The sequence below is a fragment of the Brachyistius frenatus genome, unplaced genomic scaffold (genome assembly GCF_029030835.1).
Source record: "Brachyistius frenatus isolate BFR_SWC_R1_liver_20210118 unplaced genomic scaffold, ASM2903083v1 Contig_151, whole genome shotgun sequence".
Lineage (NCBI taxonomy): Eukaryota > Metazoa > Chordata > Actinopteri > Embiotocidae > Brachyistius > Brachyistius frenatus.
Window position 1 is genome coordinate 605001 of NW_027210750.1, and position 17939 is coordinate 622939.

At 46.6% G+C, this 17939-nt stretch overlaps 1 protein-coding gene across 2 annotated transcripts in view; it reads left to right on the forward strand.

Annotated features, from left to right (window-relative positions):
* cacng2a (calcium channel, voltage-dependent, gamma subunit 2a) overlaps nucleotides 1-17939 on the forward strand; it is a 47532-nt gene that overhangs the window by 21482 nt on the left and 8111 nt on the right. For both annotated transcript variants that reach the window (XM_069716080.1, XM_069716081.1), the window contains one exon: nucleotides 11000-11083. In XM_069716080.1, coding sequence (XP_069572181.1) covers nucleotides 11000-11083 — 84 coding nt within the window. The remainder of the gene's footprint in view (nucleotides 1-10999; nucleotides 11084-17939) is intronic.

Genomic DNA, 17939 nt, shown 5'->3' on the forward strand with positions numbered 1-17939 from the left:
CTGTTTGTTGACTTTGTTAGCCATGTTAGCTGTTTGTTGACTTTGTTAGCCATGTTAGCTGTTTGTTGACTTTGTTAGCGATGTTAGCTGTTTGTTTGACTGGGAGTTGGGGGAGGGGGGCGGGGGGGGTTGGCAGCCTAGTTGATAATAAAATAGCCACTTGTTGGTGAGAAAAAGTTACCAGAACGTTAAATAACAGTCGTAGCGTCTCTTCGTCGTTCCTCATACAGTCATCGTTATGATCCAACGGAGCAGCTGCATCGACTGCTTTGTGATTTGTGATCTTTTATCGTCCCCAGTAAAAGTAAAAGTCCTTCTATCTGCTGTTATTAACGGCGCTCCAGAATCCAGTTGATTTAAATAAAAGTGTTGCTTTAAGCAGGATTTTAAATATTTGTGTGTGTGTGTGTGATGTTGTCCAAGCTGTGGATATAAACCTGAAGTGGAAAAAAAACGTGTTGTTTTTTTAAAGGACGCACGCAGAAAGCGTTATGTCGGGCGCGTGTTTTTTTTTTCTGCAAGTTTGACAACAAGTTGAAAACTCTGGAAAAATAAAAAGAGCCGAAAACGGAGCGGGAGAGATATCGATCGGCTGTTTTGTTTTTGTTTGTTGAAGGAGGTTGAAGGGTTTCGTTGATGTGGGCCCGGACCTGAAATACACTTCACAAACAACCCTCTGAGAGTTTGTTCTTTTTCTGCGTCCTGATGCGTGAAAACATTTATTTATTTATAAGATGGACGTGTGGAAGCGTGTCCTCTCCGCATGTGATTGGTCGAAGCAGAGAGGCTCGGATTGTCGAGGAGGAAGCTGAGCTGCAAAACAAACAAAAAAGAGGATGATACTTCATTTTCAGGTGAATTTTGTAATTAACTTTTTATTGGTTGTTTATTTCATTTTTTTTCTGCCTTTCGATTCAGATTTTCTGCACCGGCCTGGCTATACTACAATTAATTTTGGGTCATTTTTTGGACAACATGCTATAATATGACTTTTTTTAAATCACTTTTTGGAGTATGGCCTTTTCCTGAACTGATGTATGCCTCAAGTAGGGATCGAACCTCGTTACTTCTCACTGGGAGGCAACTGCTCTAACCACTGCACCACACTATAATAGCATGTCGTCTGAAATATGAAGAAAAAAAGTCATACGATAGCATTAAAATGTATTAATGGGATTTTTGGGGATAAAATTTGTGGTAGTTTGGACAGAAATCCAAGAAGAATTAGACACAACCTTTATTTTTTGTTATTAATTTTTATTTGTACTTTTGTTTTTAACATTTTCTTACAAATTAAATCCAGATTCTGACTAATCTGCCAAGAAGGGATTATTTTCTTATGTTTAAATCACAGTGCCCAAGATGACTTGCTTTTGTCGAACTTATCTTAAAACTGAGCAATTTGCAATTATATAAAACAGGTGAGATGAAAGTCGAGTATCGAGAGAGAAATGCGGTCAAATCTCTTTGCGCGAATCCGAAATGGTGACTTTTAGTTTTGCATCCAAATTATATCAAAAAATGTAGACAGTCTGCTTCAGACGCTCGTCCCTCTCCTCCACTTGCATGTTTCCGTGCGTCGCCGTGGCAACCAGGACTCTGACTGGGTTGAGTCGACTCGTGCGATGACGTGCGAGCAGCTTCGACGTCACGACAGCCAATCACAGAGACGAAGACACTCGGCTGTTGTCACCGACTTCCTCATCGTGATTTGTGACTCTTTTTTTTGTCTTTTTTTTTGTTGTCTTTTTTTTCTTGACCTCACACGACGGGTGAGTCACCGTAAACCAGTTTCATTTTCGTGCTCGACGCTCCGACGAAGGGTTTTTTTTTTTTCATAATTTAACACGCAGATCGGCTCCGAGTGTCGAGAAACACAAATATTCATCGTCTTTGCGACCTGTTTTTGCGCTTACTCACCTGCTGGCGAGCTTCACTTCCTGTTTCGCCTGGTTTCACTCCGCCCACAGAGGGAGTCGCGCCCTGCTGCTCCGACATCCTTCCGCTAAGCGTGTTATACAATTTAAATAAACAGGTGATTTATTATTATTTATTTTTTTTGTCAAAGTCGAGCTTGAAATCTTTGTGTGTGTCTCTAAAGAATCACCCCCCCCCCTCCTCTCCACCTCCCCCGTGGAGCTGATTACATGACTGCGGTCGGCGTAGGTGCAGGCGGTGCTTCTGCGATTGCAGTTATTAGTGTGAGGTGTTTACTTGGCCCGGCGTTCTGGGAATGCCTCTCTCTCCCCGTCGGGTGTTGCGCAGGGACTCTTCTGAGAAGCGAACACAGCTCTCACCCCGTCTGACCAGAAGGCCGTGACGCACGCCGCTGTGACACCGCTGACTCACTGGTACTCCTGTTTTCCTGGATCTGTGAAAGCCCCCCCCCCCCCAACAAAAAAAACAACACCGGAGAAATCACCCCCTCCCGCTCCCACTCCTGAAATCTCGTCGTCTTCTGTTCACAGAGAGGCAAAAAGGGGAGAAGGGAAAGAATCTGTCGTGAACCTGGAGGATCTCGTATCTTCTGAGGGAACCAGTGAGGCCTCAGTTCTCGGTTCTGACTATTTACGCTGTTTCACGTGACTTCAAATGCGGATATCAGGTCAAACGTGGCAGCAGTTCTGTTGTAGGACAGACAAAGATGAAATAAGTGGAATATGATGTTGTTCAAATATAGATTTTCCTTCACAATTGATAACTTTTTTTTATATTTGGGCTGCACCTGCGGCAGGAAGTTGATAGATGGGAGGATGGATCTTAGCTGTGGATCCGATTGGAAAACCCAGACGATACTACTACTTCCTGTCGATCAAATAGACATGACCCCCCCCCCCCCAAAAAAAGGGAATGGAGCCTTATTTTCAAATTAATTTTGGATTATTTTCAGATGGACCTCCAGAAAACTAATAAGAAGGAGTGACTTTAGCTAACAACACCGAGATAACTGATGGACACATTTTATAGACTTTGTATTTGATGAGAGAAGTTGAATGGGAGTCTATGGAGCCGGAGGGTTTTTGGAGCCGACCTCTAGTGGCGCTCGCTGGTATTGCAGCTTAAGATGCTTCTGCATCGGCCTCATTAATATGCAGTCTGTGATTGTAACATTGCATTATTAATTGCCATGTTGCAATCGAACTGTGGGTTTAGTTTCTCCTCTCGAGCAGCGTTGAGGTTCAGAAACTCACCGCCTGAAGACGGGACATTTCTGAGCCTGGCTACATGTCAACTTCCTCCAGTGGAAAACTCCTGCAGGACACAGAAGACTATAAATAAAGAGCGATTCGAAGAGAGGAGTATCACAGGCGATCTCCTCCCCGTTTCTTCCCCCGTCCACACATCATCTCGGGAGTAAGCAGGCGGATGCAGACATGGCAGCTTTTCAGATGAGGAAAAAAAAAAAAAAAAAAGCGGCGGACATCTCGCCGTTCGGGGGCAGAGGAGGGACAGCTTTGTTGGGGGGGGAAGCGCCTCGGAGGTCAAACGACTGTCTAACATCTGTCAGTCATCCTCCAACGAGCCGGAACCCGACGGCACCTCGCCGCCGCCTCCATTATACTGCCTCCCACATCACCTGCAGCTACAGCTGCCCTGTTACATACCTGCCAACCTCTCAGCCGGCGAGAGGCATCTCTATTTGCCAGGCTGTTAATGTTGTTCTTCTTCCTGTTCCCACTTTGCAAGTACAAATAAAAAAAAGAAAAAAAGAAAAGCCCTGACTATAATTGCTCTGCTTTGTCTAATAGATATTTTTAAAGGCTGTTTTTTGATCATGTATCTAAGTTATTTTATTTCTTCCTGTGCAGTGAATATTATTGATGACTCATACTCATACATGGTTCACTTCGTTCGACTCGATAAGGACGGTTGAACTGCAAAAATGAGGGTTTAACAAACACGTAATACCACACTGCAATACCATCGAGTGCCACTAGAGGTCGGCTCCAAAAAGCCTCCGGCTCCATAGACTTCTCTTGCGAAAAACAAAGTCAACACGTTTTTTCCGTGAGTCATTTTGGTGTTGTTAGCTGAAGTCGCTCCTTATTAGTTTTCTGGAGGTCCATCTGAAAATAATCCCTCATTCATTAGAAAATAAGATTCAAAAAGACCTGTTTTTTGGGGGTGCTAGTCTGTTTGATTGACAGGCCTGTTGGTGTACTTAGGAGTCAGATTCACCGCTGGCTCCTCCCCAGATCGTCCAAATATGGTCACTTTTGTTTCGCCAGATGGCAGCGGTCCAAATACTTGCACTTGTGATGTCACAGTTGGTTGTTGCTCGGTTACGATGAGTTACGATGATGTAAATTCATGTTTTTTTCAGTGCTCGTGAAATAAAATCACAAAGGTTTCAGTTTTTTGTTTTTTTTAGGGGTTACTGACTGTTGAACAAAATGCTGAATGAGAAGCTGCTGGAACAGAAAGACGTGCAGGAAGTGACGTCAACGACTCTCTACAAAAACCTCATTTCATCTCATTTCGTGGGTTGGAGGTGTGTGTGTGTGTGTGTGTGTGTGTGTGTGTGTGTGTGTGTGTGTGTGTGTGTGTGTGTGTGTGTGTGTGTGTGTGTGTGTGTGTGTGTGTGTGTGTGTGTGTTTGGATGTCAGCTGGGCAAAAAAAACCCAACCTTTTTACACTTCTGAAATTGAATGGCTGCAGTTTTTAAGTGCAACACGAGCGAGGGCGGCGTGGGTGGAGGCGAGCGGGGGCCTTCACGACCGAACGGAGAGCGGGGTTGAACGCGGATCCTCAACGGCTCCTGAATGCAACGCTTTCTAGTTATTAAACGATTACATGACTCCACGTCACTTTGAAATATGTCACGTCACTTCACCTGAAGACGCTCTCTGACCGTCATCGATTTATATGCACATACCTGTATGCACATGAGACTGCTGCAAGACCAGAGCAGTTAAATGACCCATGTCATATATATATATATATATATATATATATATATACTTCATATCTCCGTTGGTGGTGTGATCTGGCTGTATGTGTTTGCGAGCGTACACCTGACGACGCTGGTACTGTAACAGCTGCTGACTAACGCTGTGTCACTGAAGCCGCCGCGTGTCCTGGGGTGGAGGGTGTGTGGGGGGGGGGGGGGGGTTAAGGACACCTCACCGCCTCTGTCCATGTGATCCTTCCCCTAAGAGTAAAGGGGGAGGGTGGGGGGTTGGCGCCCCCGGATGGTTGTAGCCATGGCAACGGTTCCGATGTCCACATGGCAACGGCTGCTGTAGAGGGGGCTGAGGATGGAGGTGGGAGTAGGAGGAGGAGGGGGGGGGGGGTGAGGGGAGGGTTTCTGGATGCTGACGCACTCTCGGTGGCAGCCTGGAAAGTTTTTCGAGAATGCCGCCCACTGACGAATCAGAAGTGGGCTTGAATTTCTCTCTATCTCTCTCTCTGTGTTTCTCTTTTAAAACGGCACCTCCCACTCAGTCAAGTCCTCCTGACCCCTCTGTAGCCCCCCCTCCCCCCCCCTCTCCCTCTGAATCCACCCTCCCCCTCCCATCATGCACCTCCTACGTGTTTGTGTCTCATCAAACCTTTGTCTCCGTCTGCAGCGCCGTGGCAGCTGTGATCATGTTTGATCGCTGTTGGAGGGTTCGGTGTGTGTGTGTGTGTGTGTGTGCGTGTGCGTGTGCGTGCGCGTGCGCGTGTGTGTGTGGGCAGGCCCGACCCGGATGTGTCCCTCCTCCGGCGTCCAGGAACGTTCTGTCCGGTTCTGCCTTTTATTTTTTCGTCCACCTGCATGATTCGTTCAGTCTGACGACAGCCGATGTGAATAAATCCAATGTTAAGAGTTGGAGCTGCATGTGGCCGCTCAGTTATTAGACAATCACCTGGTCGGGATTATTTGAGCTGATCGCAATCATTTAGCATGATTATTGGGATTGTTCTTATTTTTCCGTATAAAAATTCCCTCCAGGATTTTGCTGCATTTTTTTTTTTTATCAAAAATGTTGGATTTCGCGGCAGTTTTTCTCAAAGATTCTGATTTTTTTGTGGTAAAAGTTTGGGAATTGACCAAAGTTTCGATTTTCTTTTATAACAACGACTTAATAAAGTGTAATCAAGGCTCCAGCTGCCGTGTTGGTGTCTGAAAGTGTGATATGTTGGGTTTAAAACTGACCACCCCGTCTATTGGGACGAGCGATGATGTCATCAGTCATCCCAGAAAGAGACAGCCACACAAATCGATAAATTTAGGCAAGAAAATTCAGCTAAAATATTCTGTGCGTCGCTCTCTTGCCTTTCCTATACTGTCACTTCCATCATATGTGCAGCAAAAGGAAGATTAAGTGCGAGTCAAAGGAGGGAGAAATGAGCTGTAGCTGCTGAGAAACTTGCAGAAATTTCCCTCCTGCTTGGAGAAAGATGGCAAAGGAGAAAATGAGGGTTTGTCTAATAACCGGGAGCCAGTGGTGTCAAAAAAAAAACTCCTGAGCTGCATCACGGACCTCTTTTAACCAGTCAACACCTGAAAACTTGGAAGACTTCCACATTAAGCGGAGCTCTGGAGCAGGTCCAAAAGCTCGTACCCGTATGCGAGCATCAGTTTTCCCTTTTAAAAAGGGCTCGACCCGGAGCCTCGCCGTGGTGGGCGACCATAAATCTACATCCCCCCCCGCCCCCGCTCCACTCTGCAGGCTCGGTCAGTAATGAAGTGCTTTACGGCTGCGGAGGACAGGGTGGCCTCTACGCCCCGTAGAGGGCACGGGGCGAGAGCCCATAGCTCATTCCCACAGTGGCCGGGCTGATTGAGCCAAGTCCTCGAATGCATCACCTGACACCCTCCCGGCTGAGGGGGCTGGCGATGGCTCAATCCCCGATAACCTCGTCCGACAGCAGCGGCTTTACAGATTACGACCCACTTGATTTATACGGTCCAGTCCGACTGGGCGGGTTCCGGTTACCCTCTGGATTTCATTTTTGTATTTATTTGTTGTTTTAAATTATCTGAAGAATGAACTGTGAGAATTAAACAGTTATTAAAGCCAAATAAGTTTGACTCATCAAAAAACGTTGTTTTTTTTCACCTGTTAGTTCATCCTTCGTGTCGTAATATTTGTCTTTAGAGAATTAAGTGCCAAAAAAAACCTTACAAAACCTTTGTCGTCTTTTATTTTAATATAAAAACTCTAAATTCAGTTCTTGAACCTTGTACGAGGAAAAACGGGCATCAAAACTTGTGATTTGCTGATTTTTCCTGATTTGCCGTTAAACTCTACAGATCAAGTCGGTCAATTAGCTGACGATTAGTTGATATCTCAACAACTGTTGGTTCGATTTCGAAGAAACAAAATGATGTTCCGTGTTGATTTTTTTATCATCTAACATTAACGTTGGATTCGTGTCCCAAATGTATTCAACATACTAAATTCATACAGCACACGTCGATCTCAACACGGCGTTTACTGTTTCGTCAGCGTACTGTGACTTTTGGTGTCAATCAAACTGTGACTTTGAACATCTGCGGCCGATTAAACGTCACAAAAAGACAACAAGTGTTTTTCCTAAACAGTAATACCGTTTTTCAAAGTTATTTCTGGAGCTGTTTCACCACCAACAACAAATTATTTTGATTTATCCCGGCGTGTGAGTAGCTCTTCTTCCTGTGGGACAATAGTGTGAATCAACAACAGCGGAAAAAAAAAAAAGGTGCTGTATTTGACAGGCACGGTGACTGAGTGGACTTCATGTTTATCACGTTCATCAGTATGCAGCGATGACGCCGGCTCCACGTGAGCCCGAACGTCTTTGTGTTACTGAAACAACATTTTGTGGCAGCTTTTCTCAAAAATGTTGATATGTTTTGCACTTTTCCTGATAAAAATTTGCTAAATCGACAAAAATTTAGATTTTCTTCTATCACTACGACTTGATAAAGTGTAATCGTGCTCCCAGCTGCCGTGATGGTGTCTGAAATTGACCGCTCGTCTATCGGGACAAGCGATGATGTCATCAGTCTTTAAAAGTCTCTGCACCGAGAAACAGACAGCTTTCTTTCTGGGTATAAGCGTATGCCGTGCTGGAAGTAGAAGTCCAGCTGACTGCACTCTTTGAAGTGCTAAGTGTTTTGACCCGGTGCGCACCTGAGCCGTCGGTAACACCTTCCCCATTCACACCCCCCCCCCACCCCCCACACACACCTCCTCCCGCCGAAGCCCTTAATGGCCGAGCGGCCCCGCGTTCACACTCACGTGGGGAGTTTTCTCCGAAATGAAAATGCCATTATAAAACATTTACCAGCCGTGCTGAGTTTACATGTCGTACAAGAAAAGGACCGTTTGGAAGCGGTTAAGTGTCACATAAATCTTTCAGCATGCTAATTGAAGTGGTTCCCCCGACAGGCCGCTCTCCAAACAGCTGCTATTACAAAATCGCACAACTGTGGATGTTTTTTTTTGCCGGGGCCCAGCTGCAAAACCCAATCTTTACACCCACTCGGTAACGCTGTTAAGACACACACACACACACACACACACACACACACACACACACACACACACACACACACACACACACACACACACACACACACACACACACACACGTGGTGCTCTGTGGGTTGCTCGCCGCCGCCGCTCGTTTGCTCAGACGGCTCCGCTGGGAGCGTGTAACGCAGTCGTATGTAAACACAAGTCAGTCTTTTCAGTGAAATATGCTCAGAGAGGAGGCACAAGTGCGCTCTCTCCCCTCCCTTCCTCTTTCCTCCTTCCTCCCTCCCTCCTCTCTCCTAGAAATGCAACTTATTTAAAGCCTATTTAAGCGGGCAAGTTGAAGAGGAACACGTTATTTCCAGCAGCAGCCTGGGGGAGTATTTTTACAGTTACACCTACAGTATGTGCACCGGCTCACTTCGGGAAGCCGGACGCGCTACAGTTAGCTGCCGAAGCTTCGGAGGATTATGCGCTTTGAGCTCTTAGTTGGCTTTTAGTGAGCAGGGATCGACCTTCCCAGCTGATTGGAAAGAGCCCGATTCTTAATCTCGAAGTTAAAAAAAAAAAAACTGTGCGGGGCCGTTAAACTCTGGAGGCTTTTTTTTTTTCATGGCTCAGCAATTACCGTGACACTCAAACTTGATGTATTCCACCTCCCGCTCCGTCCTTCAAAAACCTCTCCGTTACCTGCCCTTCCTATATTTATCTCTGCTTCCCATTACGTCGTCTTTTCGCCCTCTCGGTCGTCCTAATTGCCACAGAACCTGTTGATGAAAAATAAAAATCAATGTGCTTTTGTTTGGTTTTTTTTATAATGGGGTGAGAGCAGAGATATAAGGACGGTATATTTGTGCAGAAGTTCCCACATTCACGCTGGAAAAAAGAAAAAGGGTTGAATAAGAACTCAAAATATACCTCAGAAAGAAAATGTGACGATGCAACAGGTGATAGTGAATAAATCTGAGCCTCCACTGCGGAGACGAAAACATCCGTGTGGAGAGGCGATCCTCACAAATTCCATGTATTCATCACATTTTGTTTTCAATCCCTCGACCTTCAACGGCGGCCTTTCAATTGCTCAATTGTACCCTTGTTTCTGCTCTAATTTAAATAAAACAATGTGGCAAACTACTAATGTTAACATATCAGCTGTGGATAAAAAAAAAAACAACACAGACTGTTTATAAAAGTGTTCGTAGCTTCCGGGTCTGAAAAATGGTTCCGATGCAGAAGTGTCTTAAGCTGCAATACCACCGAGTGCCACTAGAGGTCGGCTCCAAAAAGCCTCCGGCTCCATAGACTCCCATTCAACTTCTCTCATCAAATCCAAAGTGAATAAAATGTGTCCATCAGTTATCTCGGTGTTGTTAGCTAAAGTCACTCCTTCTTCTTAGTTTTCTGGAGGTCCATCTGAAAATAATCCCTCATTCATTAGAAAAGAAGATTCAAGAAGACCTGTTTTTGGGGGGGGCGTGTCTGTTCGATTGACAGGCCTATGGTGGGCGGGATGTAGTTTCTTTCGGTTTCCAATCAGATCAGTCAGATCCACCGCTGGCTCCTCCCCCCGGATTGTCCAAATATGGTCACTTCCTGCTCCAAACTGCTCCGAACTGGCAAAGATGGCGACGAACAGAATCAGAACGTGAGGCTTCGTAACGGCCTCGTTTACACGTAGGCCGTTCGCAAAGTAATAACCCCCCCCCGCTGCACCCATCATGCCTTGCTGCCAAGACCTCCTCGGCAACACCTGGAGCCATGGTAACCGACACCTGTTCACCTAATTAGAAGGACACTGGAGGGAGAGAAGATGAAGAAGTTAATGAAACGCTAATCTGGTCCAATCAAACGCCCCCGGCATCTGCAGTAGCAGCAGGTTGCCGTAATGGCCGCCTTATGGGCGCCTCCCCCGCCACGCCACCTTCAGTGACCTCATCAGTTCCCAAAACTCCACACGGGAGGGAGGGGGGCAGGCTTGCTTCCTGGATGGACGGAGTATCTGGATGGCGAGGTGTCGGCCAAATGAAGGAGCATTAAGAGATGAGGTTCCCCCTGCGCGGCGGTTGGAGCGGCTCCAGGTCGCGCCAGCTGCACCGCCATTGTTTACAAGCAGCCGACTTGCTGCCAGCGAGGCCCGATTTGCTTCCGGTCCGCTTTCTGAGGGAGAACCCACGAGTCCAGCGGTACCAGCTACTCCAACATGATGTCTGTGCTGACCGTTAAAGAAACCGCAAAGGGTGTTTATGTTTCATTAAAAGGTTTCATGTCATCTGTCACTTTGTTCTCAACGAATCAATCAAAAACCCACCACGAGCCCGAAAGGACATCTTTAAATCACGTTTTAATCTCACCAACGGTCCTAAAACCAAAATATCAAATTAAAATATTCACATTTAAGACACCGAAACGAGGTGATTTGTTTGGCGTTTTATTTTTTTGTTCTGACACGTTACTTAATCAGTAATGAGAATGTTTCTCTGTCGATCAGCTGTGAGAATATCTGCAGGTCGTCTCGTCTGACCACCTTCTGGTTATTTTTTCTTTCCCTGCAGGAAACTTGAAAGGCATGTGTAAACAGATAGACCACTTCCCCGAGGAGACGGACTACGAAGCGGACCCGTCCGAGTACTTCTTACGTGAGTACAAAACCGTCAAAAAAAGTGCTTTTTTTTTTCTTCTTTTTTTTGCTGTTTGTCTTTCGAAGTAAGACCACGAGAAAAAACACACCAGGCACTTTTTTTTTTTTTTTTTCTTTCCTCCTTCTCAGATTTCTCTCTGAAATGTGTCCCACTTTTTGTTTGCTCAGACTGGAGCCAGTCGAGCTGCTCTTGGCCCGCGTGGCAGCGCCGTCTCCGAGCTCGTAGCGCGAGGCCGGTCCAGGATGAGGCCCTGCCAAAGCGGCTCGTCTGTTTTTTTTGTTTTTTTTTACTGCTTGGCTGTTTGTGTGTGTGTGTAACATAACGTGCAGTGTTACAGTCGGCTGTGTACCCTGTAAACACGCCCCATTGATTTCCGCTCTCTTTTCCTTCGTGCAAAGCAAATACGGAGGTGCTTGTCCAACTCATTTGCTTGTTAATCCTTTAAAAAATAAATAAATCACAACGAGTCAGAGCTCATCGTGCGCCGTTGTTACCGTCGTCTGGTCAATACGGCGGTTAATGGTTGTTGTTGTCTTTTTTCGGAGCTGTGATTTTTTTATTTTTTTTTATGAATGACAGCTGGGACCGAACACGGAGGCTTTTTCATCCGGCGTTGCCTTTGATTCGTCACCGCTCCGCCGCCGAACGGTAATCTCCTTTTGTTTATGTTACCGGTGATGCTGCAGACAGCCGTTTCCATGGCCACTGTCGCGGTGTAGCGTTTCTATGGTTACAGCTCTGCACTCCTCTGTCGTCTTAACTCGCAGCAATACAGAAATCAGGATAAGATCGCTAGAAGCCGATTATAAATACTTTTATGTACTTTTTGTTTTTGAATGCAGTAAAATGTTCTTTTTTTTATTTTATGTTACTTTTGGAAAAGGCAGAAGAGGATTTTTTTTTAAATTTTTTTATTTTTTTATTTTTCTTCTTTCTCGTCAGGCAATCTGTCACGACAGCTTTCACAAAGAAACTTTTTTTTTTTTTTGGAGAGCATTGCTGCGTTTGAAAAGCGTTGGCCGGTGTCCTCGTGTTCAGACTGGAAGGTTTCTATGGACACATGTAGCTTTAATGTCACTGCTGGTTGAATTAGGATATTCTAGTCGTTGGTACGTCGCCGGCTGATGGCTGCTAACAATCAGCTTTTTTTTTTTAAATTTTGTTTTTCTAATTTGTGGTGGTGTTGATGTTGTCTGCTCTTCGCTCATCTTGCCAGTCTTATTAATCTTAACATGCATTGAGGAATTTTCCGTGTTTGTCCAACGTTTTTCTACATATCCAGTAAAACCGCCGCCGCCGCCCCCCGTTGCAGCCTGCGAAACCGCGAGTCAGAAAGTGTCCGTCTCCTCGTCCCTCCGTCTGCGGGGACGGTAATCGAGGCCTCTCCGGGAGCCGAGCTGCAGATTAAGACGCAGTCCCAATTAGGCTGCGTTTGACTCGCCGCTCTGAGCGCTTGTTCCCGTCCGTATGCGCCACGGAGAGCGAGCGGTCGTGATAACAGCTCTGGTAATGATTCTAACGATGGCGGGCGCCGTGGGGGGGGGCCGGGGGGGGCGTTCGACGGTCCGGCCCCTCGGACCTCCGACGCCCGCCTGCGCCGCTCGTGGTTTTGGAGTGTTGCGTTAACCTCTTTCCCCGGCTGTGATTGGAGGAGAAGGCCGCAGTGCTCCCAGTGGCTTGCCAATTAGGACACTCAGATCCATAAATATTTCAGCCTCCTTCTTATATAGGTCAGGCCTCTCTCCATCACTGTCTCTCGCTCTCTCTCTCTCTCTCTCTCTCTCGCCGCATCTCTTCACTCTCACGCGGCCGTGATGTTGCTCGGTACTTCCCGTCATCTCAGCCGTTTAAACACCTTCTTCCCGGGTGCACGTCGAGGTCACGGGGACGGGGGAGGGAGGGCATCGTTCCGGGGTGTCTCCGAGTTTAAAAGAAAAAAAAAACGGTGATGTATTTTTTTTTTTTTTTTTACATCTGCATATTTCCTCTTCACGGACACACCTGGTGAATTTCCATAATGTGGAGTTTCACGGCGCCTCTGGGTGGCCGGAGACGGAGAGAGGAGAAAAAAAAAACCACCAAAAAAACAACCGCTGCCTCTCTCGCATGCAGGCGAGGAAGAGGAAGAGATCGTTATGCAACAGAAATGATGTCACTTCAGGTGAAGGCCCCGGCGGAAGTGACGTCACCGGGTCCCAAAAAAAAACAAATCGAGGGGACTCACTGGTGATGTCATCAGACAGCGTAGCGGAGGAGGAGGAGGAGGAAGAAGAGGAGGAGGAGGAGGAGGAGGGAGATGTTTGGCGATGTGGTTGCCGAGCAGAAAAAAAAACAGACAAAATCCGTTCTGCTAAAACATGCCCCCCTCCCTCTCCCCCCGCTCCTCCGCACAAAATACATACAAACACGCCACATATCTTTCGCTGTGTGTGTCCTCAGCTCTCCCAATAGCAATAGCAGTTTGCACATCCACACGGGGTTATATAAGCCAGCTGAGGCACACGGAAGCGCCAGTGGGTTTTTAGATCATGCCGTGTCGGAGCTCCCATCATCCACCGCTCTACTGGGCGCTAAGCAGCTGAGAGAGAGGAGGAGAAGAAGAAGAAAAAGAAGAAGAAACAGAAGAAGAAGAAGACGCCCTGTAACACAAGCTTGCTATAGCTGATACCGAAACTGAAAAGTCATCGATTGGCTGTTGATGAAGAGGAACAGAGGAAGACGTGGGTCTGATCCTGAAGTGGAGGTTTTCGTGACCGGGTGGGCACCACATGTTTCAACTTTTAAATAAATCTACATTAGTCCAATAATTAATTAGTCTGAGGCTGTAACTGACAGTCATCAGATTCCTGCTGACACACACCCAATTATTGCTCCATTACTTCTCATGTAAACGTCACAAAACACAATTAGAGGCTTAAATGGAAGAAGCCGGTGCCGTTACATGTATTGGCATGAACGTTAATCTGCATTAAAATACAACACATTTCAATTCAAAAGAATAAAACAACAAAAAAGCTGATTTTTTTTTTCAACAGTGAGCCTACTCATATAATTTACGAAACTCTATATTTTACATTTTCTGCTTCCCACACTTCTTGTCTACGAACGAACCAAATTTCAGGCTGATTGGTGGAAGCGGGACGTTTTTACAAGGCAATGAAATGTGCGTCGGCGCTCCCGCTCGTAATAAAACCAGAAGAAGACGCTTTAATTCGTCCCACAACAACTTGTAAACTTCTTAATAACTTGAAGAGCCTCGTTTCTTTGATCATGGCCACAGACCCGCACCGTCTTGTTTTCGGGAGGCGGAGGAGGGGGCATTTATGCGGTGGCGTGTTTTGTTGGGGTTTTTCGGCCTCGTGCCTCCTCCGCCGCTTTGCAATGATCCGAGAGTATTCGCTGACATTGGTGGCAGAAGGGCACGCCTGTCACAGCCCGCGTCACCCCGGGGCCTCGCGGCAGACTGGACGCCCGGCCGGCCTCAACTGGCTCTGGCGTCGCCCGATAAAATCAATGGGTCTGGGGCAGGACACGCAGGGGGCTTGTAGGGCACGAGGCCGGGGGACGGGACGGGACGGCAGCAGCACCAGTGCAACCGGTATGAGCAGGAAAAGGAGGGTTTTCATCTTTAATCTGGGTGTTTCCTGCGTCCTGCACTTTTTTTGCGGTGTCCACGGCAACAAATAAGGAATCCATCGACTGATAGCACGCTGGCGCGCGGGGGAGGGGGGAGGGGGGCCAATAAATTAAAAGGCAATCATTTTTTTGTCCTGTTTGACCGAGTGAACGACGGCCGCTCTAACTTTTTATATATCACATTAAGGGGGAACACGGAGGTGATGGTGGTGGGGGGGAGAGGGGGTGCGTCCTCGTATTAAAGCCAGATAGAGCGTACGGGACGAGCCGCAACACATTTTAACACAAGTGAGAACAGTTTCAGTGCTGATCCGCAACGCAGCGAGAAGGGAAAAAAAACAAACAGCTTACAGCTGCTGAGAAACAGCCGGCGAACACGTGGTCTCTTTATGGACGTTTGCTCGGGTCCCTGCTGTGTTTGGATTTGGAAGGTCAAAGGTCAAAGGGTTCAATGTGACATCGCCTCTTGTGAGTAGCGAAGTCTCTAAAAAAAACGTCCCGAGGGGAAACTCTTCAAATTTGGCACAAATGTTCACCCGGCTTCAAAGATGAAGCGGTTCGGTTTTGGTGGTCAAGGTTCAAAGTTCAAAGTCACCGTGACCTCATGTCCATCCCATTCCCGTGTACACGATATCTCGGGAACGCCCTGAAGGAATTTCTTCAAAATTTGCCCAAAAATGTCCATTTGGACTCAAAGACGAACTGATTTGATTTTTTTAGGGTGTTTGAGGTTCAAAAGGTCAAAGTCACCTCACGTTGATCCGTGGCTGTGAACGCAACATCTCAGTAGATTCTGGAACAAATTTCTTCACTTGAACAATAAACTGTTTACGTTTGGATATCCAAGGTCAAAGGTCAACGTAAGGTCACACATTTCCCGTTGTTGTGTTCAAACTACAGCAGTTAACTTTTTAACACGACTTGACAGACATCTATTGAAATGAAAATCTCGGATATTATTATGTTTAAATCGGAAAAAGTTTTGACACTTCACACGGAAGGGGAAAAAAAAGCACGAAATATATGACCTACATTTTTGTTGATCACTGATGCGTCGCTGCACTGATTTTGGGCTCCTTTTAACCAGGTTCATGCGATTAGTTTTTTTAGTATCAGTATTTAGATTAGTTAAAATCATTTATTTTTTTTATTGATTGTAATGCGTCGGGGTGCCGTCCACAAATATCCCCGAAACGCAGCTCTTTGCAGCGAAGGTGAGAATGACAATACTACATATACTGGCATGAAAGTACAAGTTTAAAAAAAAATATGAACTTTTCCTTTTTAAGGACATTTATCTTCTGTGATACTTATCACACATATATTACAGGATCATCCAGTTCAGTTGTACTAAAAAAAGAATAATGTGAAAATAATCACATTTGAGAATTCAGAACTAAAAAAAAAAAATGACTCAAATAATAATACCAATCACATCAATCAATAATTGAACTCTTGACAACCTATTCTAACGCTGGATGGCCGTACAGTTGAAATCAGTTGATGAAAAATCGATGAACACGATAGAAAATACAAGCAGGAAGTCGTTGACACGCAAACGAAAGGATGCGGTGACTCTGGCGGAGCGTGTCGGACGTCGGCTCTGAGCGTCTCGTGCTACTTTATAAACGCCGGTGAGTGAAACCTGCGTTTATTCTTTCAATCAGTTCAAGTCAAATTGCATTCTGCCCGCGAGGCGTGTTGTCAAGACACATAAGCTTTTACAGATGCGGGCTGAGCGCCGCGTCAGCATTCCTGCAACAAAATTTAAATTTCGCCACCAAAGCTAATCCCCCCCCCCCCCCCCCCCCCCTTCGTCCGAGCATATTGTTTCACACTGTGTATTTTAACACTCCCTCCATTATTTTCGTGGATGTTTCAGGAGGGGGGGGGGGGCAACGAGCCTCTTGGCCGGGATGAGGACGGTGCAAGGGCTCAGTATTGAGGCAGAAGAGGAGGAGGAGGAGGTGTGGAGGGGATTAATAAGCGTTTGTAGTATTAAATCAATGTGCCCGGGAGCCGAGGCACCTGATTAGCATGACCCCGTCCTGCACATCAGCACATTCAGGGCTGGGGGAGGCTGATTAAGAGCCAATGCTAATTTCCTCTCAACCCTGTCAATGAAAGAGAGGGGGGGAGGGGGGGTAAGGGAAAGAAGTTAAAGGAGAGAGACGCCTTTGTGAAGAGGATGTTGTGCACACTAACTGCAGATCGGCGTGGTTTCATTTTGATGTCTGATTTATGGACGTATGTGAATAAACTTGACTCCATAAAAACGTGCTGCTTGTTTTATTTTTTTTTACCAGAAATGTAGGAATAAGAAGCTTTGGAAGTATCGATGACGACTAATTTCACACGCAGCATTTTCGAAAAGAGTCTGACTTTTATTCTCTGAGTTTAGTGGTTTGGTTTGTGAAATCAAAACGCCCTTCAGTGTTAAAATCCTCCGACTCCGCACAAAGCGGCTCACACGCCTCCCTGAATACTTCAGACGTTTTTTTACCAAATTCGGTCGCATGTGTGAAGCCACCGGTGGCGACCGGCTGTAGTTTTTGTTTTTGGGGTGTTGAGTCTCGTTAAGTTTGTTTGTTGTCAGCCGGCGCTGAAGAGTGCCAGCGCTCGGACGCCGGCCCGAGCTGCAGCCGTGCCGATCGATACGGTAACACGCAGCATGCGCCCTCTGCCTGGTGTCTCTTCGAGCAGGTTGGCACGCAGGGTGGCAGGACGGCCGGGGGGAGGGGGAGAAGGGGGGAGGGGGGGGACCACGCGGCTCTCCGTCCTGGTGCAGCCGCACAAAAACCGGCCTGCCACAGCGAAGTCGTCTGCAGAGAACAGCAGATAAAAAAGAAAAAAGAAAAACTGCAGCCAGTGTTAACGAAGGCGAATTAATATCCGACTCATTACTCACCACCGGACTGTAATGTCACACTCCTCTTTGACCTACTTTCCCTTTGTCACAGTAACGTGACACGAAAGGATCGGAGAGGCTGACGATGTGCAGCGTCCTGGCTGAATAAAACCAAAGCTGGGGGAGATTTACTCCATCTGGGGGGGAGTGGGGGGGGGGCTGTTTTCAGCGACTGACAGAAAAAAAAACAGCCGAGCGATCGTGGCGGTAAATAGAAAAAGTGTCAATCGTCACGAGGCAAACAGCCACCGAACGGTATGACTGGGAATCGGTGAATCGTTGGGAGAGAAGGAGCCATTTGGTGGCTGA